Source organism: Melozone crissalis, unplaced genomic scaffold (genome assembly GCF_028551555.1).
Source record: "Melozone crissalis strain CALT ecotype California unplaced genomic scaffold, PUWL_Pcris_2 ptg000026l_1, whole genome shotgun sequence".
In the NCBI taxonomy this organism is placed as follows: Eukaryota; Metazoa; Chordata; class Aves; order Passeriformes; family Passerellidae; genus Melozone; species Melozone crissalis.
In genome coordinates, this window is record NW_026535804.1 from 3,497,827 (window position 1) to 3,519,001 (window position 21,175).

The 21,175-nt window shown below is 59.3% G+C and overlaps 4 protein-coding genes across 4 annotated transcripts; all 4 read right to left on the reverse strand.

Annotated features, from left to right (window-relative positions):
* Positions 1-2,359: 2,359 nt before the first annotated feature.
* LOC128938611 (CMRF35-like molecule 2) lies at positions 2,360-6,558 on the reverse strand. The gene is made up of 7 exons (XM_054278930.1): positions 6,519-6,558; positions 6,076-6,420; positions 5,185-5,320; positions 4,125-4,228; positions 3,532-3,584; positions 2,825-2,953; positions 2,360-2,544 (listed from the first exon to the last, which is right to left on the reverse strand). Exons 1-7 carry the CDS (start codon positions 6,556-6,558, stop codon positions 2,410-2,412), a joined length of 942 nt encoding a protein of 313 aa, XP_054134905.1. The 3' UTR covers positions 2,360-2,409.
* A 1,867-nt stretch (positions 6,559-8,425) lies between these two features.
* Positions 8,426-9,504, reverse strand: LOC128938613 (CMRF-35-like molecule 4). Its single transcript, XM_054278931.1, has 3 exons — positions 9,465-9,504; positions 9,035-9,366; positions 8,426-8,692 (listed from the first exon to the last, which is right to left on the reverse strand). The coding sequence occupies exons 1-3, from the start codon at positions 9,502-9,504 to the stop codon at positions 8,426-8,428; spliced, it is 639 nt and encodes a 212-aa protein (XP_054134906.1).
* Positions 9,505-11,365: 1,861 nt separating this feature from the next.
* Positions 11,366-12,393, reverse strand: LOC128938392 (CMRF35-like molecule 6). The gene is made up of 3 exons (XM_054278573.1): positions 12,354-12,393; positions 11,911-12,255; positions 11,366-11,568 (listed from the first exon to the last, which is right to left on the reverse strand). Exons 1-3 carry the CDS (start codon positions 12,391-12,393, stop codon positions 11,366-11,368), a joined length of 588 nt encoding a protein of 195 aa, XP_054134548.1.
* A 562-nt stretch (positions 12,394-12,955) lies between these two features.
* Positions 12,956-14,942, reverse strand: LOC128938393 (protein CD300H-like). The gene is made up of 5 exons (XM_054278574.1): positions 14,912-14,942; positions 14,180-14,518; positions 13,884-13,974; positions 13,588-13,672; positions 12,956-12,961 (listed from the first exon to the last, which is right to left on the reverse strand). The coding sequence occupies exons 1-5, from the start codon at positions 14,940-14,942 to the stop codon at positions 12,956-12,958; spliced, it is 552 nt and encodes a 183-aa protein (XP_054134549.1).
* Between the last annotated feature and the right edge of the window lie 6,233 nt (positions 14,943-21,175).

Here is a 21,175-nt window from a genome sequence, read left to right on the forward strand (position 1 = left end):
GTGAGTGGATGTGTGAGTGATGTGAGTGTGCACTGGGGTGCACACATGGTTGTGTGTGGCCGCCTGTGCCCTGCTGTGTGTGCCTGTGCCACGGGTGTCACCCCCCTGCCATGGCAGGGACACCTTCCCTACCCCAGGTTCCTCCAAGCCCTGTCCAACCTGCCCTCAGACACTTCCGGGGATAGGACAGCCACAGATTTTCTGGGCACCGTGTGCCAGGGCCTGCCCACCCTCCCAGGGCACAATTCCTTCTCAATAGCCCATCTAGCCCTGCCTCGGACACTGTGAAGCCATTCCCCTTGTCCTGGCACTCTGGGCCCTTGTTCTCAGTCACCCTCCAGCTCTCCTGGCCCCTTTGGGCACTGAGGGGCCTTTAGGGGCTCTGAGGTCTCCTTGGAGCCCTCTCTTCCCCAGGCTGAGCACCCCTAGCTCTCTCACCTTTCCCCTGTGAAAGCCCCTGGGGTGGAAGTATTTCAGCAGCAGAAATAGGAAGCAGTGGCTGGGTGGCAATAGCAGCTCCTGGGAGCTCCATGACCTCCTGGGAGCTTTGTGGGCAGATTCTGCTGATAAAGCCCAGGGAACACGGCAGCCTCAGTGCCCCTGAGGGCTTTAAGAGGAAGAACTTTCGATAACAGGGGCCTCCCCAGGCTGAGGAAGGGCTCTGAGCAGCCTGCTGAGCTCTAGGAGGACTTCCCCTTTGACAGGAGCAATTTGGTCCATGCCTCAAGAGCTGAGAGCAACAAGATTGCATCAGCACCTCCACACCAGCAGGAAAAGGCTCCCTACCTAGAATTCTTTAGGCTGCAAAGGACCCCTAAGAACATCAAGATCATCCACTAACCCAGCACCACCAAGGCCACCACTAAACCATGTCCCCAAATGCTACATCCACATGTCTTTTAAACTGCTCCAGGGTTTGTGAGTCCACCATTTCCTGCACAGCCCTGGAAGAAATTTTCACTAATATCCAATCTAAACCTCCACTGGCACAACTTGTGGAGGTGTTTCCCCTTGTGGCACCCTGTTTCCTCTTGTCCTGTTGCTCGTTACCTGAGTGAAGAGACCAACCCACACCTGACTACCACCTCCTTTCAGGTATTTGTAGAGAGTGAGAAGCTCCCACTTCAGCCTCCTCCTGGCTGTGGTATAAATCAGCATCCCTGCCCTGAAACCAGATGGGTTGCAAAAAGCTACAGTGCCCAAATTCTCATGGCAGGGGAGAATTCACCTCTTTGTGCAAAACCACTTGCATGGAACCATGTATGTGTAAGAGCTCAGGTTTTCTGCTCCCAGCCCATCACAAAGGGACACCCATCCCTATGGCCTGTTTTTTGTGGGAGTGGATGGATAAATTGCCTGGCACTGGGCTGGAGAAGAGTGAGCACTCATGGGGGAGGGCACCAGCATGCCAGGGGCAGGACTACATGGACTGTTCCAGTGGGGAGTGATGCTGCAGTAGCTGCTGGTGGGTTTGTGCTGGAGGAGTCCTTGTCCTTAAAGATCTGAGTTCTCACACTGCTGGGCACCAGGTTCCCTGCTTTCAGGGTGACACTCTGCAACAAAGCCTTTAGCAGGGGGAACCTGCTGTACAAACACAGTCACACACCACGGCCAACGCTATCAGATTCTTGGTGTCACTGATAAAGCAGCAACAATTCACACAGAAAGTATTTAGTGGGTGCCAGAAAAAAGGTTATCAGCAAAGCAGAGAAGGGCAAGGTGATGGTTGCAGCCCATCTGTGTGCTCCCAGGCTGGGGGTCCTCAGGGGTGCTGGGAGAGAAGGAGCAGGAGCAAATTACCTGGGGGCCTGTGGCACCAGGGGCTGGGGGAGATGCCATTTCTGCACCAAGACCCTGACACACCTCACCCTCCACATGAGCACCCCACCAAATGCACTTGGATATAACATTTCCCACTGTCCTGGCTCCCAGGAGCTGCCAGCTGGCATCAGCATGAAAAATGTCAGAGGTGAGCAGTGGGTTTGGGAGCCTCAGCCCCCATGAGCAACGCAGCCAAAGGAGCAAGCGGGCTGAGCGGTGAGCAAAGGGAGCAGCTCACCCACCAGCCCAGCCCCACCTCCCCTGCCCACCTCTCCCACCCTGCCTGGTGGTCTCTGGCCTGGCCTGCCCCACTACAAGGGGGAGAGCTTTATTCCCAGCAGCACTGCTGTACGCATGAGGACTCCAAATTGCATTTGCAAAGGCATGACTTTATCTTCAACCCTCTCTGTGCCTCCACACAACCTCATCCTCTCTGATGTTGCCTCAAAGAAACATCCAAACCTCGGAGAGCAGCAGCTCTGCTATCGAGCTGGCTCCTACCTGAGCAGAACATCAACCCCATGTCCTCTGTGCAAGTCTCACTGGTGCTGCCAGCAGCAGGAGCAGCCCATGGGGCTGGGTGCTTGCTCATCTACCCCACACTGTGCCGTAGGGCTCTTCACTGGGCCGTGGAGCTGATGGCATGTTGGCGTAGATCTGCTCCTGCTGCGGCTTGGGCTTCTGCACTCTGGCATATAATGCCTCTTTTTCCTCTTCTGAAAGCTGGGAAAGGAGGGAGATAAACAAAAACATCCTTTGTGGGGCTGCTCCAGGCAAACCCTGTCTGCTGGAACCTCTCTGTGATGTTTTAAGCACCCAGGAGCAGCCACAGGGACAAGAGAGGGAACCCACATTAGCCAGGGTCACTTGGACCCCGGTTTGGCATTTCCCTTTGCAATCCCCTCCTTCCCCACCCAGCCCATCCTGCTGCTCATTCTGCCACCCACCCACTCCAGCTTTCCTCCCACCTCCTCCAGCTTGGCAGTGCCTGGCATTCTCCTACCTGAGCACTCTGCCTGACCTCTGTGTACTCCACTGGGAGCGTTTCCAGGCGGTGCAAATCCTCAGCATTGCTGTACTGGCTCTCAGCCGGGCCGTGGGTAAGGTCCGCGTAGTTCAAGGCTTCTGCTCCCTGCTGGAGAAGGATGAGCTCTCACCCTGCTGCCACTCCCTGCCTGCATCCACAGGGGTGGGAATACCTCCCACCCTGCTGCCTGTCCTGAGTGCTGGCTGCTGAGATGGCTGCAGGGGCACTGGGTGGAAACGAAAATTGAGGCAAGGGCTGGCTCAACATTCCCCAGGGGAATTCTTATGACACCAGCCCCTCTTCAAGAGCTGGCAGCAAAAAATCAGAAAATACTTTCCAAGCAGTAAGCAAGGAGCAGCTACCCTGCAGCACTTCGGGTGTGATTTGCTGCAGGTTCCCAAGGCTGTTTGCCCCAGAGAAGTAGCTCCCATGCTTGGAGAGGCTTGGAGAGAAACCTCTCAGATCAATCCTAAATTTCCTTTCCCAGGAATACTCTGTGATGGTCACAGAAAGTCCCTGGTAGTGTCTTTCTGTTGGCAAGCAGAGCCCAAAGGATCCCTCCCAGCCTCCAGTGCCATGAACCTGGCTGAAAGCAGCAGCTCTGGCAGCTCGGGGTGTAAGGTTTCCCCTCTTCATGTGAACTTGGGGCACAGAATCCCAACAACTCATGAGGTTTTCCTTACTGTAGGTGACATGCTGCAAGTCCTGTCCATCTCTATGACTGCTCCAGAAAGGGCTGGATGAAGCATGGATGTGGCTGGACATGAGTGAAAACAGAGGAAAAGAAACGAGTTGAGAAAATGCAAATCTTGCCATAAAGCAGGACAGGAACCTGACATTCCATGAGCCATTTAAACTGGAGCCCCTCTTCAAATAAAGCCAGACCCCACCTGCCAGCTGGCAATGTCCTCTCCTGTCCCTCCCCAGCCCTCACACTGGCCTTAAACTTTGAATCCAGCCTAGTGTAAGCCTGGCCCATGCAAGTGATGGTGCCCAGAGAAACTCAAGCAGATTCTGTGCCCAGCAGCAGCCACCCCAAGGGCTGTCATCCCCTGCTCCCAGGGGACAACACCCATGGGACAGCACCCATGGCATGGACCCACTGCCCCCTTGAGGGAAGGAAACCTCCTGGTGGAGGTCTCAATGATGCACTGAGGAACTGGATGGATCAGGAAGGCAATGGGGGAGGAAAAAGAAACAGAGGGGAAAAATAAAGGAAGCAGAGCATGCTCTGTTACAGAAACAGGATGTGTGTGGCACTGACAATTTCACTCACCCTTCTTCTTTCTGGAGAGTATTACTAGAACACCAGCAGCCACTGCAAGCAAAAAAAGGACCACAATGATGGCTGGAGTGAGGATGTGCTCAACCACGCTCAAGCTGCAAGAAAAAAAGAATGAAGAAGACAATTTATGTTGTCATGCTTCTCAGGATGAACCAGCACGGAGCAGGGTTGCAGGAAGCAGCTGTGGGGGACACAGAAAGGGGCTGTGGCAGTAGAGTGGCAGGGCCTGCCCATCACAGCAGGCACGGGATGGTCAGGCTGCCAGCTGGGCATGGGGCAGAGCAAACCAAAAACTGCAGAAGCAAAAGGATGCTTGGGTCTGAGAGCCACTGTGTCTTCAGTGATTTAAGGGTGGGTTCCTGCATTTGCTCTGGTTTAACTCCACTCTGTGTTAACCTTGTTTGTAATGGGCAAGCAGGAAGTTGGTGAGCCAGCACACCCTTGAGTGTGCAGATGCAGAGTCTCAGCTTTGTCTGCTGCTGGCATCACCTCCCACAGGCAGGAGAGAAGAGGGGAAGATCTAACCTGCTGGTTTCATGCTTTTTCAACTGTGTCTACCAGGCTGTGTGTAACTACAAAGAACAGGACACTGGGCAGCACTTGGCTTCCCATGAACAGTCTCACTGAGTTTTGGGGAAGGAAATGGGGTCGGTATTGCAGGCAGAAACCACTTCTGCCATGTGACTAGAGGCACTGCAATTACTGTCATAGAATTAGAGAATTATTTGGGTCAGAGGGGGCCTTAAAGATTATCCAGTTCCAACCCTCTGTCACTGGAAGGGACACCTTCCACTAGGCCAGGCTGCTCTGAGCCCCATCCAGCCTGGCCCTGAACAGGGATGGGGCATCCACAACATCTCTGGGCAACCTGTGCCAGGACCTCACCACCCTCAAAGAGAAGAATTTTCCCATGTGGAGTGGTCTCTGAAGGCAAAACCAGGAGGTCTGGATCCTTAAGGGAGGTGTGAAGTCTCCTATGTTTGCAGGGCTCCAGCTGCACCAGAGAGCTCATGGAGGAAAGTGGCTGCTGTAGGCAGGAGCTGCTACTCACGGTTGAGGGGTGGAGGGATTTGATGTCGATTGCAAAATTTCCTCCTGGGAAATTGTCTGTGTGTGGCCTGGTACAGAGGGAATGAGATCAGAGGACGTGGTGGTCACGTAGGTCGATGATGGGAGGGTGGAAGAAGCTGTAACAAAAAGAGGAGAGGCATGGTTGATCTCTGTGGAGAAAGATGCTGTGGGTTTTGCAGTGAGTCAGAAGTGCCATACATGCTGTCACAGGAGGAGAAGTTGGGTCCCCTCTGGCACATCCAGGGGGCACATCTCGAGGTCAGAGTACTGTAAGACCCTTCCTCTGCCCATGAAGCTTTTCAGAGTCGAAGTCCCCCACAAAACATGCACAAAACAGATTGAGCCTGCAGAAAGGGGTCTGGGCACCCCATGCCCAGTTTATTACTAGCACATATATATTGTCACAGCACATATATATTGTCCTGCTGTGCAGGCTGATCCCTGGCAAGGCAATGGAGAGGGATGCTTCCCAAGCCCAAGGCCTGGTGCCCAGAGGTGCTGCAGGTCCCAGGTGGGAAACGGGGCAGCAGAGTGCAATGAGGAACACCCAGTGTTACACAGGAAGGCAAGGGCGGCACAGAAAAGGCCAGAAAGAGCAAATGAGGAAGAAAAGTGGTCACAGAGAGCACAGTACACCTCAGTAATGGAGATGGCTGAACCGAGCAGGCAAAGAAGGGGCTCAGGGTAGAACAAAAAAGGGGGAATGAGTGATGGTGGCACCTACAGCACTCTGGTGTCACACCCTGGGGCTGCCCCACCTGCATGGCACCCATCAGCTCCAGGCTGCTCACACTGCAGCCCCTGCTCCAAGCAGCTGGAGAAGGACACATCCATGACAGATCTGGGGCCCCTGCAGCCCACAAGCACTGACCTGGGAGCACGATCACCTTCACAGCAGCACTCTCATCACGCAAAAATCTTCCCGTTCGCACCCCACAGCGGAAGGTGCCCGCGTCCTCCTCGGACAGATCATCCACCGTCACCGTGAATGCCCGGTGTGCGCGGTTGTCCCGGATGGAGAAGCGGCCCTGCAGCACCTCGGGCTGCGACTCCGAGGTGATCACGATGTCCTCAGCACAGGTATAAAAAATCCCTGTACTTGGTGTGCACCAGAATTTCGGCAACTCCTCCCAGCCCGTCCGGTACGTGCAGGTGACCGAGAGGGAATCCCCCAGGAATCCCCGCACGGTTTTGGGCCCCGTCACTGCCCCGCAGCCTGTGGAGACACACGGAGCCGCGGCAGTGCAGCCGCCGCAGCGGCGCCTCCCGCCCGACGGCGCGGGCCCGGCAGGCGGGGCTCGGGCGCGGCCTTACCTGGCAGCAGCGCCCAGGCGAGCAGAGGCAGGAGCTGCATGGCCGTGCGGGTACCGGGGCTCGGCCGGCACCGCTCCCGGCTGCTCTCGGCGGGGCTCGGCCCGCCCCCGGGGCCGCCCCTGCGGCGCCATCGCCCCGTTGGGGCGGAGAAGGGGAAGCGGGACTGCGGGGCAGCGGGGCCGCCGGGGATGCGAGGATCGGGGCCGCGGGAGCGTTTGTTGGAGCCGGCGGGGGAAGCGGGGAGGGCCCGGCGGGGCCCCGGTCCGGCCTCCCCCTGCTCGCGCCGTCGGCACCGGGGCGCTCGGGGGTGGAGCGGCGCCGGCCGGGCCGTGGGGTCCCTGCACGGCTTCAGCGGCCCCGCACGCTGACCCAGAGCACGGCCGCGCTCATGGCCAGCAGCGCCAGCAGCTGCAGCCCGGCCAGCGCTGGCAAGGAGCGGAAAGAGCCGCGGGTCTCCTGAGCAGCGTCCGGGGAGAGCGTCGGGGCTGCAGATGCGGGGGAAGGATGGATGGAGCTGGTTCCAGACGGGCCCCGTGTTCCTGTCACGCTCGGGGTGAAACCTCCTCCCGCAGTGTGATCCCGGGCCCCCAACGTGGGGGTCACTGTTGCCGTGGGGCGAAAACGTGCAAGGACCCAGCAGGCAGAGGTGGCAGGGCTGAGGCTGCTGGGGCTGAGGGCTCCTCTCCCCATGAGGAAGCTCACCTGGGCCATGGTGGAGCCTGCACGGCCCCTGTCACCCCATGTGCTCCCCCCAGGCACGATGCAGCATGTCCCCACACAGGTGTGTGCATCAGCTTTGGCTGCCATGGGCATCCCGGGCAGTGCTGGGAGCTGAAGGAACGAGCACACAGACAGACAAGCAGACAGACAGACAAGCAGACATCTTGCAGGATACCCAGCCTTTATTGCAAAATCGTCTTCCGTTGGCAGGTGCAGCTCAGCAGCCAGAGGCTCCCTGCAGCCCAAACCCTTCCCTGTGCAGCGCAGGGGCTGCCAGGAGGGGCCGAGGCTTCCCAGGGCCAGCGGTGCCCGGAGCCGAGCAGCTCCCGGCACGGGGCGGCCGTGAGGGGAGGCGCGGCCCCGGCAGGGCGCGGGCCGGGGGGGCGGGAGGGCGGCCCTGGGGCTCGGAGGGGTTCGGGACGGGGGGGCAGCCCCGTGTCCCGGTGCTGCTGGATGCCCCCAAGAGCTGCAGCATCTCCTGCTCTCGGCTCCCGCCCCGGCTCCTCACCCGCGCTGCCCCTCCAATCACAGCCAGCGCTGCCGGCCCTCGGCACAGGACACACCCGGGCTGGACCCGGGCTGCACAAGTGCTGACCTGGCAACGCGATCGTCCTCACAGCGGCACTGCCGTCAAACGAGGACATTCCCAAACGAGGAAATTCCCGTTCACACCCCCAGACCAAGGTGCACGTGTCCTCCTGGGACAGACGCTCCACGGTCACCGTGAACGCCAAGGTGTTTGCGGTTGTCCCGGATGGAGAACCGGCCCTTCTGCACCTCGGGCATGGAGCCCGCACTGTCGATGGTGTCAGCGGGACAGCAGAAAGCGTTGCCGCCTTCTCCACGGTTTCGCCTTTTTTCCCCGGCCCGGCCGGTCCGAGCAGGCGATGGAGAGGGACCCGGCCCGGGCTCGGCCAGTGCCGCTCCCGGCTGCTCTCGGCGGAGCTCGGCCGCCCCCGGGGCCGCCCCTGCGGCGCCATCGCCCCGTTGGGGCGGAGAAGGGGAAGCGGGACTGCGGGGCAGCGGGGCCGCCGAGCAGACGAGGCCGGGATAACGAGCGGGGTCAGGAAGGCTTTATTGAAGCGGGCGGTGGAAGCGGGGAGGGCCCGGCGGGGCGCCGGGGCCGCGGCCGCTGCCAGTCCGGGCGTCGAGCGGCGCCGGCCGGGCCGTGGGGTCCCTGCACGGCTTCAGCGGCCCCGCACGCTGACCCAGAGCACGGCCGCGCTCATGGCCAGCAGCGCCAGCAGCTGCAGCCCGGCCAGCGCTGGGAAATAGCGGAAAGAGCCGCGGGTCTCCTGAGGAGCGTCCGGGGAGAGCGTCGGGGCTGCAGACGCGGGGGAAGGATGGATGGAGCTGGTTCCAGACGGGCCCCGTGCTCCTGTCCGGGTGAAACCTCCTCCCGCATTCTGTTCCCAGTCCCGCGACGTGGGGGTCACTGTTGATATTGGGGGAACGTGCAGAGTCTGGCACAAGAACGCGATCCCCATCTCAGCAGCAATCTCAGCAAGCAGCTCCATTCCCATTCACACCCCGCACCACAAGGTGCCCTTGTCCTCCTCGGCCAGACCCTCCACAGTCACTGTGAGCAAGCGGTGTGTGTGCTTGGTCCGGCTGGAGGGGCGGGATGGCACATCGGAAGGAGGGATGGATGCAGGGAGTGCCAGATGGGCACCGCCTCCCTCTCCATCTTCCCCTCTCGGAGTGACACCTCCACCCTTGGTCTGGCCCCAGCGCCCCAAACCCGTTGTCTCTGTTGCCGTGGGGAAAACGTTCAGGGACTGACCTGGGAGCACGATCACCTTCACATCAGCGCTCTCGTCACGCGAAAATGTTCCCGTTCGCACCCCACAGCGGAAGGTGCCCGCGTCCTCCTCGGACAGATCATCCATGGTCACCGTGAATGCCCGGTGTGTGAGGTTGTCCCGGATGGAGAAGCGGCCCCGCACCACCTCGGGCTGCGACTCCGAGGTGATGACGATGTCCTCAGCACAGGTATAAAAAATCCCGGTACTTGGTGTGCACCAGAATTTGGGCAACTTCTCCCAGCCAGGCCGGTACTTGCAGGTGACCGAGAGGGAATCCCCCAGGGAGCCCCGCACGGTTTGGGGCCCCGTCACTGCCCCGCAGCCTGTGGAGACACACGGAGCCGCGGCAGTGCAGCCGCCGCAGCGGCGCCTCCCGCCCGACGGCGCGGGCCCGGCAGGCGGGGCTCGGGCGCGGCCTTACCTGGCAGCAGCGCCCAGGCGAGCAGAGGCAGGAGCTGCATGGCCGTGCGGGTACCGGGGCTCGGCCGGCACCGCTCCCGGCTGCTCTCGGCGGGGCTCGGCCCGCCCCCGGGGCCGCCCCTGCGGCGCCATCGCCCCGTTGGGGCGGAGAAGGGGAAGCGGGACTGCGGGGCAGCGGGGCCGCCGGGGATGCGAGGGTCGGGGCCGCGGGAGCGTTTGTTGGAGCCGGCGGGGGAAGCGGGGAGGGCCCGGCGGGGCCCCGGTCCGGCCTCCCCCTGCTCGCGCCGTCGGCACCGGGGCGCTCGGGGGTGGAGCGGCGCCGGCCGGGCCGTGGGGTCCCTGCACGGCTTCAGCGGCCCCGCACGCTGACCCAGGGCACGGCCGCGCTCATGGCCAGCAGCGCCAGCAGCTGCAGCCCGGCCAGCGCTGGCAAGGAGCGGAAAGCGCCGCGGGTCTCCTGAGCAGCGTCCGGAGAGAGCGTCGGGGTTGCAGACGCGGGGGAAGGATGGATGGAGCGGGTTCCAGACGGGCCCCGTGTTCCTGTCGCGCTCGGGGTGAAACCTCCTCCCGCAGTGTGATCCCAACGTGGGGGTCACTATTGCTGTGGGGGGAAAACGTGCAAGGACCCAGCAGGCAGAGGTGGCAGGGCTGAGGCTGCTGGGGCTGAGGGCTCCTCTCCCCATGAGGAAGCTCACCTGGGCCATGGTGGAGCCTGCACGGCCCCTGTCACCCCATGTCCCTCCCCCAGGCACAATGCAGCATGTCCCCACACAGGTGTGTGCATCAGCTTTGGCTGCCATGGACATCCTGGGCAGTGCTGGCAGCTGAAGAAACGAGCAGACACACAGACAGACAGACAGACAGACAGACAAGCAAACACAGCCCTGCAGGATACCCAGCCTTTATTGCAAAGTCGTCTTCCGTTGGCAGCTGCAGCTCAAGAGCCAGAGGCTCTCTGCAGCCCAAACCCTTCCCTGTGCGGCGCAGGGGCTGCCAGGAGGGGCCGAGGCTTCCCAGGGCCAGCGGTGCTCGGAGCCGAGCAGCTCCCGGCACGGGGCGGCCGTGAGAGGAGGCGCGGCCCCGGCAGGGCGCGGGCCGGGGGGGCGGGAGGGCGGCCCTGGGGTTCGGAGGGGTTCGGGACGGGGGGGCAGCCCCGTGTCCCGGTGCTGCTGGATGCCCCCAAGAGCTGCAGCATCTCCTGCTCTCGGCTCCCGCCCCGGCTCCTCACCCGCGCTGCCCCACTGCAGCCAGCGCTGCCGGCCCTCGGCACAGGACACACCCGGGCTGGACCCGGGCTGCACAAGTGCTGACCTGGCAACGCGATCGTCCTCACAGCGGCACTGCCGTCAAACGAGGACATTCCCAAACGAGGAAATTCCCGTTCACACCCCCAGACCAAGGTGCAAGTGTCCTCCTGGGACAGACGCTCCACAGTCACCGTGAACGCCAAGGTGTTTGCGGTTGTCCCGGATGGAGAACCGGCCCTTCTGCACCTCGGGCATGGAGCCCGCACTGTCGATGGTGTCAGCGGGACAGCAGAAAGCGTTGCCGTTTTCTCCACGGTTTCGCCTTTTTTCCCCGGCCCGGCCGGTCCGAGCAGGCGATGGAGAGGGACCCGGCCGGGCTCGGCCAGTGCCGCTCCCGGCTGCTCTCGGCGGAGCTCGGCCGCCCCCGGGGCCGCCCCTGCGGCGCCATCGCCCCGTTGGGGCGGAGAAGGGGAAGCGGGACTGCGGGGCAGCGGGGCCGCCGAGCAGACGAGGCCGGGATAACGAGCGGGGTCAGGAAGGCTTTATTGAAGCGGGCGGGGGAAGCGGGGAGGGCCCGGCGGGGCCCCGGGGCCGCGGCCGCTGCCAGTCCGGGCGTCGAGCGGCGCCGGCCGGGCCGTGGGGTCCCTGCACGGCTTCAGCGGCCCCGCACGCTGACCCAGAGCACGGCCGCGCTCATGGCCAGCAGCGCCAGCAGCTGCAGCCCGGCCAGCACTGGGAAGTAGCGGAAAGAGCCGCAGGTCCCATGCGGGGCGTCCGGGCCCCGTGTTCCTGTCACGCTCGGGGTGGAACCTCCTCCCGCATTCTGTTCCCAGTCCCGCGACGTGGGGGTCACTGCTGCTGTGGGGGGAACGTGCAGAGTCTGACACAAGAACGCGATCCCCTTCACAGCAGCAATCTCATCAAGCAGCTCCATTCCCATTCACACCCCGCACCACAAGGTGCCCTTGTCCTCCTCGGCCCGACCCTCCACAGGCACTGTGAGCAAGCGGTGTGTGTGCTTGGTCCGGCTGGAGGGGCGGGTTGGCACATGGGAAGGAGGGATGGATGCAGGGAGTGCCAGATGGGCACCGCCTCCCCCTCCATCTTCCCCTCTCGGAGTGACACCTCCACCCTTGGTCTGGCCCCAGTACCCCAAACCCGTTGTCGCTGTTGCCGTTGGGGATACGTGCAGGGACTGACCTGGGAGCACGATCACCTTCACAGCAGCACTCACATCACGCAAAACCATTTCCGTTCGCACCCCACAGCGGAAGGTGCCCGCGTCCTCCTTGGACAGGCCATCCACGGTCACTGTGAATGCCCGGCGTGCGCGGTTGTCCCGGATGGAGAAGCGGCCCCGCACCACCTCGGGCTGCGACTCCGAGGTGATGACGATGTCCTTTTCACAGGTAACACCAATAAGTCTACTTGGTGTGCACCAGAATTTGGGCAACTTCTCCCAGCCAGGCCGGTACTTGCAGGTGACCGAGAGGGAATCCCCCAGGGAGCCCCGCACGGTTTGGGGCCCCGTCACTGCCCCGCAGCCTGTGGAGACACACGGAGCCGCGGCAGTGCAGCCGCCGCAGCGGCGCCTCCCGCCCGACGGCGCGGGCCCGGCAGGCGGGGCTCGGGCGCGGCCTTACCTGGCAGCAGCGCCCAGGCGAGCAGAGGCAGGAGCTGCATGGCCGTGCGGGTACCGGGGCTCGGCCGGCACCGCTCCCGGCTGCTCTCGGCGGGGCTCGGCCCGCCCCCGGGGCCGCCCCTGCGGCGCCATCGCCCCGTTGGGGCGGAGAAGGGGAAGCGGGACTGCGGGGCAGCGGGGCCGCCGGGGATGCGAGGGTCGGGGCCGCGGGAGCGTTTGTTGGAGCCGGCGGGGGAAGCGGGGAGGGCCCGGCGGGGCCCCGGTCCGGCCTCCCCCTGCTCGCGCCGTCGGCACCGGGGCGCTCGGGGGTGGAGCGGCGCCGGCCGGGCCGTGGGGTCCCTGCACGGCTTCAGCGGCCCCGCACGCTGACCCAGGGCACGGCCGCGCTCATGGCCAGCAGCGCCAGCAGCTGCAGCCCGGCCAGCGCTGGCAAGGAGCGGAAAGCGCCGCGGGTCTCCTGAGCAGCGTCCGGAGAGAGCGTCGGGGTTGCAGACGCGGGGGAAGGATGGATGGAGCGGGTTCCAGACGGGCCCCGTGTTCCTGTCGCGCTCGGGGTGAAACCTCCTCCCGCAGTATGATCCCGGGCCCCCAACGTGGGGGTCACTATTGCTGTGGGGCGAAAACGTGCAAGGACCCAGCAGGCAGAGGTGGCAGGGCTGAGGCTGCTGGGGCTGAGGGCTCCTCTCCCCATGAGGAAGCTCACCTGGGCCATGGTGGAGCCTGCACGGCCCCTGTCACCCCATGTCCCTCCCCCAGGCACAATGCAGCATGTCCCCACACAGGTGTGTGCATCAGCTTTGGCTGCCATGGGCATCCCGGGCAGTGCTGGCAGCTGAAGGAAATAGCAGACACACAGACGCATAGACAGGAGACAGACAAGCAGACACGGCCCTGCAGGATACACAGCCTTTATTGCAAAATTGTCTTCCGTTGGCAGCTGCAGCTCAAGAGCCAGAGGCTCCCTGCAGCCCAAACCCTTCCCTGTGCGGCGCAGGGGCTGCCAGGAGGGGCCGAGGCTTCCCAGGGCCAGCGGTGCCCGGAGCCGAGCAGCTCCCGGCACGGGGCGGCCGTGAGGGGAGGCGCGGCCCCGGCAGGGCGGGGGCCGGGGGGGCGGGAGGGCGGCCCTGGGGCTCGGAGGGGTTCGGGACGGGGGGGCAGCCCCGTGTCCCGGGGCTGCTGGATGCCCCCAAGAGCCGCAGCATCTCCTGCTCTCGGCTCCCGCCCCGGCTCCTCACCCACGCTGCCCCTCCAATCACAGCCAGCGCCACGGGCACCTTGATGCTGAGCAGAAGCAGCAAGTGGATGACACTGGGCTGGGACCTGTGTAGGAGAAAGGGGGTTGTGCTAGAGCTTTTTAGGCTCTGGGGAATGAGGATGGGGACTGGGGCACTTGCATGCCTGCCAGCTGCCCTGCTTGCCCCCAGGATGCTCCTTGGGAATTCAAAGCTGGGTGATACATGCATGGGAAAGGAACGTTTTTCCCAGGGGATGCTTTTTTCTGGGCTTGCCTGGATCCCAAACCCTGACTCACAGCACTGGAGGCTCCCCACAGCCCCTGGGACACAGAGGATTGGTGGTCAATGGGCTCAGGTTGCTGTCCCCAGTTGTGTTTGAAGCAGCTGCTAGAGAAAAACAGAGTCAGAACAAAGGAGATCCCCCACACCTTCTGCCCAGCACCCTGCACAGGAGCCTCTGTCCCTGAGACTTCAGCAATGCAGGTGCAGGGGGTGGTTATGGAGGTATCCGGGCAATGCCCTGAGCGCTGCAGAGGAGGAAGAGGAGCAAGGGGGGAGTTTAATGGCAGCTTTGCTTCCAGCCCTGTTTTACCTGCAGACACCATCACCTCGGTGCTATGCCCTCGGCTGATCCCCACTTTCTTCTTCACCCCACAGGAGTACCGGCCTGCATCCCCGGCTGTGACGCTGCTCAGGGTCACCGTGAATGAATTCGCTGTGTGGTTGTCCCTGATGGACACCCTGTCCCGTGTCACTGTCACCTCAGAGCCGTCGGTTTGGATCACGGAGGTCAGGCAAGGCCAGAGGGAGTTTTTGCGGCACCAGTACTTGAAGCTGAGCTTGTAGCGTGGCTTGTAGCTGCAGGACAGGGCCAGTGAGCTGCCCTGCTCTACTGTCACCTGCCTGGGGCCTGTCACTGCCCAGCCACCTGCAGGGGACAGAGAGAGGAGCTGTAAACCCATTATGGCAATGCCTGGGAGCCATGGAGGGGCTGAGCCCCGGGGCTGCAGCCCGAGGGAGGCTGTGCCTGTGCACCCACTGTGCCCGTGAGCAGTGCTGAGCTGAGGTGTCACCAGTCATTGGTAAAACAGCCCCCATCAAGGGTGTGTGTTAGTGAGAGAATGAAAAGCCTTATTCCCACATGGCAGGGAACAAGCAAATCTCAGAGATCACACCCTGCAACTACCAGAGGAAAGGTTTGGGATCAGCCGGTCTTTTGCCATGACCACAGTGAGCCTCCTGGTCTGCCTCAGCCCCAGCCTCTCCACAGCTCTGCCAGAACCCCTGACACAGATTTACTGACCTGTGCTCGTGGCTCTCATGAGGAAAAGGGTCCAAACCAAGAAAATCCTCATTTTCCAGCTTCTTGCTCCTGAGGTGGAATTTTCCCGGTGGTTTTTCACAAACAATCCTTCAGGATGAAGCCAGGCCCACTCACACATGGATGTCCTAAGAGTTTTCCAAGCTGTGCTCTCCTGCCACTACTTTGGGCAGTGATTGCCCACAGACCCTGGATGTCTTCTTTTTAAGACAGCCACTTCCTCCCCTTTACCCACCACTCATGACTCACCCTGGGGTGTTCCATGACAGAGACTCTGCTTTTTCTCTGAAATAGTCACTGAGTTCCCAGGAAAATGCCAAAATGCAGCAGGTTCCTCCACGGTGATGCCCATCCCAGCAGGGACCAAAAACCCTTTCCCTGCACAGAGCCCAAAGGATTTTGGGGAGTTTTGAGAGGGCCTGGCCAGAGCAGGATGCAGGGGCTGGGGCAGAGTGCAGGTCAGCCCCTGCTGATGGACTGGTGGGGATGCTGGGTTTCTCCCCCAGCTCTGATGGACTGGGATGATGGACTGGGATGATGGACAGCCATCCAACCCCCTGCACCGCTGCTCTCTGGCTCTGCAGTGGGCTGCCAGCTTCAGCTGGGCTGCCCTTTTTTTTTGTTTTCTTAGGCAAAAGAATCTTCTTTTCCTCCCCAAATCACCCTTTTTGGCACAGCTGTGGGATTTTGAGTGACAACGCTGTTTTTCCCCAGAATTAAATTAAAAGTTTCAGAAACCCAAATACACAAAGCAAAGCTACTTCCCTGGCATTCTTCCAATATGCCCTTTGGAAAGAGCAGAAAGCACAAACCTCAGAATCCCCTTCCCTCTCAATGCCTTGCCATGGCAAGAGGAAGCTCTGGGTGTCCCTTTGGGTCACCAAGTAACTCCTTCCTTCCCAGCTGGCTGGTTGTGAGCCAAAACGCTGCAAGTAACACCAAGATCTGAATTCAAAAAGTGCCTGGAGATGGCAAATCTGCTTTGTGCTGAAACACTTCCCACTCCAGCCACCTCATCTTCCTTGGGGATGCATCCCTGCCACTCCTGGAAAATCACAGAGCATCCTTCCCACCCTTCCCTTGGAGTGAGAGGAGGACTGGGAGAAGTGGCTCAGAGGTGGAGACTCTGAATGGAATGGGACAGGGAAGGTCCTACCAAGGTGTTTGCTGCATGAGGATTTTGGGGGCAGCTCAGTTACCCGAAAGCAGACAGAAGCACTTCTTCCAAGAGCCACTTTGGTTGAGTTGCTGGGGAATTTCTCAAGCCACATCCGTGCTGTGTCATTACTGTCACATCACCATCAGATGGGAGGTGTCATTTCCCTATTTTCCAGGTTTGGGTCCTGGGCAGGATGAGCAGCTGCCCAGTCCAGTGCAGGGGCTGGGACCCCCAGAACAGAGTGAGGCCACTTTCTCCCCATCAGGGCAGTCCCCAGCACTGTGTCATACCCCAGAGAGCTCCTGACTGCAGCAGTGGAAGATCTCCTTCCATCCCCTGAGGACACAGCAGTCATTTACAGCAGCCCAACATCAGCACTGCGACTCCCACATGGGGTTTTGCTCTGATACTTCTCCTCTCCCCTGCTGTGTGAAGGGGTCCTGGCTGAGTGGGACACTGGCCAGGGGCTGTCAATGAGGGGCTTGCAAAGGGGATGGCTCCAGCTCAGAGCCTCAGCCCCAAACAAACAGCAGCGTGTGAACATCCTCCTGGAGCGGAAGGTCAGGATGAGAGCGGGCAGGAATGAGGAACCCCAGAGTGCTGACACAGAAATCTGTCACGGGAGGATCTGCCCAGCTAAAGTCAGTGTCAGTTGGAAGGGCAAACCAGAAAGGGAACAGAGCAGTTCAGGGACAAATCTGTACAACAGAGTGTGGCGAGGAATCACTCTGTCCAAAGTGGGGAGAGCCCTGCAGAGCCCCCCTAACACCCTCCAGCCATGGCATGGGTGATGAGGGGCTCCAGAGGTGCGGGGCAATGGATAAACAGGGCAGGGAAAGGCACTGTGCTCTGAACCAGCATCTCTGGGGGGCTGCGGCAGGATCCTGCAAGCCAAGACCTCTCTCTTTAGGCAGAGAGAGGCCCGGGAAGCACAAGGCAAGGCTGCTGTGTGAGAGAAGGAGCATTGCTGGAATGCTGCTCAGGAACCCCGCTAATGCACCCTGACAGGAGCACATCCCTTTGCCGTTTGCTGTGCGCTGATGCGGGGCTGGAGCGAGCGCCCTGGCGTGGCTCGGTGGCCGCAGCAGGGAGCAAAGTGTGCCAGAGCCCTGGCAGCGCCATCGAGATGCTGAGATGAGCTGGCACCTGCAGCCCCTGGATGCCCCATCGAGATGCGCTGTGGGCACAGCACAGGGGATGGGGTGAGCTGGCACCTGCAGCCCTGCAGCCCTGCCGCCCCTGGGCAGCGCTCCCAGCCCTGCCCTGCAGCTACAGGACACTGCCCCACACCACCCGACCCTGCTTTCGCTCTGGTTCTGCAGGATTTTGAATCTGGGTTTACTCTCTGGTGCTGGTCCTAAGGAAAAGCCTCAAAGCCTTTCTGGGACAGGCAGCAATTGAATCAATCAGAGCGTGCATCTCCGTGGTTCAGGGCCCTGCAAGAACAGATCTTCCCCAGTTCTCATCTCACTGTATCACCCACACCACAGCTGAGCCTTTCCAGGGTCCTGTCTTCCCTGGACTTCAATGATATTTCCAATCCCTGATTCTGTTATTTAAACTAGGTCCTTTGAAAAATAATCAGGTCATTTCAGTCTGTTCTTCACGGGCAGATTTAGCAAGTTTGGGGAAATTGTCCTTAGGAGAAAAGGCTGAGTATAATACTGTAGCTCCTTAGTGCTGGCTGACTTAGCAGGCGCTGTCTGATCTCTCTTTCCGCTGCCATCTCAGATACCCAAGATGAGTCTGCATCATTCCCAGATCCCCCGATTCAGCAAAGCCAGTAAAGGTGGCAAAACATACTCACCGAATTTGTGGGGGTGGAGGATTTGCTCTGGGCTCCACCTGAGGCTGGACTTAGCCAGAAAGGGCCTAGGCAGGGGTTATTTAATGCAAAGAAATTAAGAATCCATACTCAGTGGATTCAGAGGATGAAATTCTGATTTCTGCCTAGCTCGTGGGGAAGGAATGACTTCAGCAAGGCTCCAGCTTCCCCCAGATGTGTTGTACAGGCAATCCAGGGAGATACTACAGCAGTTAATAGGGTTGGGCAGCACAGAACAAGCAGGAGCAGGCCAGGAGGACAGTGAAGCAGAAACTCCTGAGCTGGATTTAAGTGTTCCACTGTTAGAGCTGTACTTCTCAAGGCAAACACACAAGTAATTAAGCTACCAGAGATACAGTCTGTGAGCAGACACACTAAACAATGGATCTAAATTGCAGGTTTATTTGGAATCACTGCGATTTACAGGTCATTTCCTCTGATTTCATTGCTCTGCATTGATTCCAGCTGGTCAGCACTTGCTTTGGGCTGTAAACTGCTCACTGGCTGCCAGAAACCTCTGCCAGGTCTGGGGGAGGCTGGTAGAGCAAGTGGTTTGCTGTGGGTGCTGGGGAAATGCATTCCCCAGGGTGTGAAGGGAGGCAGTGATGCAGCTGTTGGGCTGCTGGGCTCTGATAAAGCTGCTGTTATCACTTATCTACGATGGGTCAGCTCCTCCAGCACGACAAAGTGCGGTAAAGCCCTTGGAGCAGGGCCAGGGCACGCTGGTGCCTGTGTTTTGCCAGCAATCTGCGCTGTCTCATGAGGCTGCATTACCTTTGGAGACATCATGACAGTCAGGAGAGTTGTCTCCTGCCGAGTGAGGTTAAACCTGCAGGGCCGAGAGTGCCTGTGGTGCAGTGCCTGCGGAGGGAATGGACACCTCGGCTCCTGCAGCTCTTCAGTCCCTCCCTAAATGAGCCTTAATTGGTCTCATCCTAAACAAGCTATGACAGCTCCAGAGCTCAGCTCCCAGGGGGACTCAGTGCCAGAGGCCAGCTCGCTCAGACCAAGGCCGTGGGTCAGCCCCTAGCAAGCAGGGAATATTCAGCTCTTAGTGATTAGGCAGCTCTGATGATTTCAGCTTTGCCTGCTAGGTAGCTTGCCCTTGGCTTGAGGCTCCAGCACACGGTAGAGAGAGAGGAGAAGCAGAAGACACCGGCTGTTCCACGTGCATGGCTTTATTGGAGGCGTTCATGAAGGGTCACACTTCTTCTTCCCAGTTAGTAGGGGACCAGTATGCTACTTTTATAGCCTTGGCCCAGATCCAATCCTGACCAACGGCAAAGGTGTTAGAGGGACCATTGTCGCAGACATTTTTTCACAGAAATCCTTTCTTTGGGATCTGTGCATCTTCTGGGAAGCAAGGGCCCCAGAAGAAGAATGTAAACAATTGTTATCAGCTGCTGTGAAATGCAATAGGATGCACCTGTGATTGGTTCATGTTCCATGTTTATAATTGGGGGCCAATCACAGGAGCAAGCTGGGGACAGAGTCACTGGACACAACTTTGTTATAGATTCTTTCTGTTCTTAGCTTAGCAGCTCTGCAACTTCTCTCCTTATTCCTATTAGTATAGTAATAATGTATTATATATCATATATCAATAAATCCAGCCTTCTGATCAAGAAACAAGGTTCTCGTCCTTCTCTCACCATGGAGACCTCCTGAGGTCGCTGTAATAGACCATAAGTGACCAGTAGCAGGGTTAACAAGATACTGCCTTACATGGCCATAGGGACAGGGTATGGGGCGGATGTCCCTGGAGTCAGGAAGCTTCTTTGCTGCTGTGTCAGCATTCAGATTCTCCACAGGGCCCTGGCTAAAGTTGGTAGTTTCACTACACCTCCCTGCTCTCCTTTGTCATTCAGGGTAGTTCACAAATGCTGCTTGAGCTAAAAAGTCAGAGAATGCTCCCCGAGCCCCAGAGCTTCTCCTGCAGCAGGGACCTGACAGAAATTGCAATCCAGGGATAAGCAGACCTGGAGCCTCAGACCTAGTGAGATGTTGGGGGTATTGCACAACTTGTGAGGGTTCCTCAGGGTGAGAGAGATAGACGAGAATCTTGCTTCATGATCAGAAGGCCGGATTTATTAATATATGATATATAATACATTATGACTATGCTAATAGGAATAGAGAGAAAAGTTCAGAAGCTTGCTAAGCTTGGAATAGAATAGGAATCTAAAAACAAGAGAGCTCTCTGAGAATCTGTCCCCAAGCTTGGTCCTGTGATTGGCCCTTAATTGTAAACATGGAACATGAGCCAATCACAGGTGCACCTATTGCATTTCACATCAGCAGATAATTATTGTTTACATTTTTCTTCTGGGGCCTCAGCTTCCCAGAAAGGACAAATCCTAAAAGAAAGGATTTTGATGAAAAGATGTCTGTGACATTGGGGACTCACCCTTCTCTTCGCCCCCACCTTCAGGAGAGGTGTGTCTGACCCCCTGCCCAGTTTGGGTGTCCAGGGCAGAGCTGTGCAGTCCCTGCAGCACATCTGGGTCTCTGTGGGGCCCAGCACACGGCTCGGGCCAGGCACTGCCCCTGCTCTGGGGCAGGAGAAGGCTGAGCATGCACTCAGGATGGTGGCATGAAATCTCCATCCTCAATGGCCATGGCAGCACTGGGACATCTGCAGGAAGGATTATGCAGACATCAATGGGAGTTTGGGAGTTTTGACAAGTTCATGGTGTGTTTAAGAGTTGCCCTGACTTTGTTGAAGATCCCCTGAGGTTTGCTGCTTTCTTCTTCTTGGCCCTGCCTGTGTGGGGTGTGTGCATTATGCTGAAGCACTTGTTTATTTTCTGATCCAGACAGCAGGGCTTGTGATATCATTTGGTTTTGTGTTGTTGATTGTGTTCCAGTGCATGAGGCCGTGGTCTGGCTGCAGGATGGTCTGGGTTGGGTTGGGTTGGGCTTTTTGGCCTCAGGCAAGCCTGAACCCCACTGTCCTGATTGGTTTTTAATTTTTTTTTCTGGCTACTGTTTCTGAGTCCAATCATCTGACCCAGCAGAACCATCTCTGCAGTCAGAAGAAATAATGGGTAAATATAATTAGCAATGTCAGGCCCAGGCAGTCGAACAGCAATCAGATGGGTGCAGATGGCTCTTGGAAGCCTGGTCTGTTCCTCTGGCTTGAGGCCATCTGCTGCTCTTGAAGGAGGGAATTGGAGACTGAGTCAAGTCTCTCTTAAATAAACTTCTGAGTAAAGATTAATTTATTTCCAGTGCAATGAACAACATCAGATTGCTCTAAAGAGAGTCTTAAAGAAAAGGATCT

Coding starts and splice junctions, on each gene's coding strand:
- LOC128938611 (XM_054278930.1), bottom strand. CDS start 6,558: ATGCAGCTCCTGCCTCTGCTCGCCTGGGCGCTGCTGCCAG. Junction 6,421..6,518: donor CGCCTGGGCGCTGCTGCCAG/GTAAGGCCGCGC, acceptor GTGTCTCCACAG/GCTGCGGGGCAGTGACGGGG. Junction 2,954..3,531: donor CTTGCAGCATGTCACCTACA/GTAAGGAAAACC, acceptor CTTCTCCAGCAG/GGAGCAGAAGCCTTGAACTA.
- LOC128938393 (XM_054278574.1), bottom strand. CDS start 14,942: ATGAGGATTTTCTTGGTTTGGACCCTTTTCC. Junction 14,519..14,911: donor CTTGGTTTGGACCCTTTTCC/TCATGAGAGCCA, acceptor CTCTGTCCCCTG/CAGGTGGCTGGGCAGTGACA. Junction 13,673..13,883: donor TGTGGGGAGCCTCCAGTGCT/GTGAGTCAGGGT, acceptor TCTCCTACACAG/GTCCCAGCCCAGTGTCATCC.
- LOC128938392 (XM_054278573.1), bottom strand. CDS start 12,393: ATGCAGCTCCTGCCTCTGCTCGCCTGGGCGCTGCTGCCAG. Junction 12,256..12,353: donor CGCCTGGGCGCTGCTGCCAG/GTAAGGCCGCGC, acceptor GTGTCTCCACAG/GCTGCGGGGCAGTGACGGGG. Junction 11,569..11,910: donor GAAGGTGATCGTGCTCCCAG/GTCAGTCCCTGC, acceptor TTCCCCCCACAG/CAGCAGTGACCCCCACGTCG.
- LOC128938613 (XM_054278931.1), bottom strand. CDS start 9,504: ATGCAGCTCCTGCCTCTGCTCGCCTGGGCGCTGCTGCCAG. Junction 9,367..9,464: donor CGCCTGGGCGCTGCTGCCAG/GTAAGGCCGCGC, acceptor GTGTCTCCACAG/GCTGCGGGGCAGTGACGGGG. Junction 8,693..9,034: donor AGAGCGCTGATGTGAAGGTG/ATCGTGCTCCCA, acceptor CAGACTCTGCAC/GTTCCCCCAATATCAACAGT.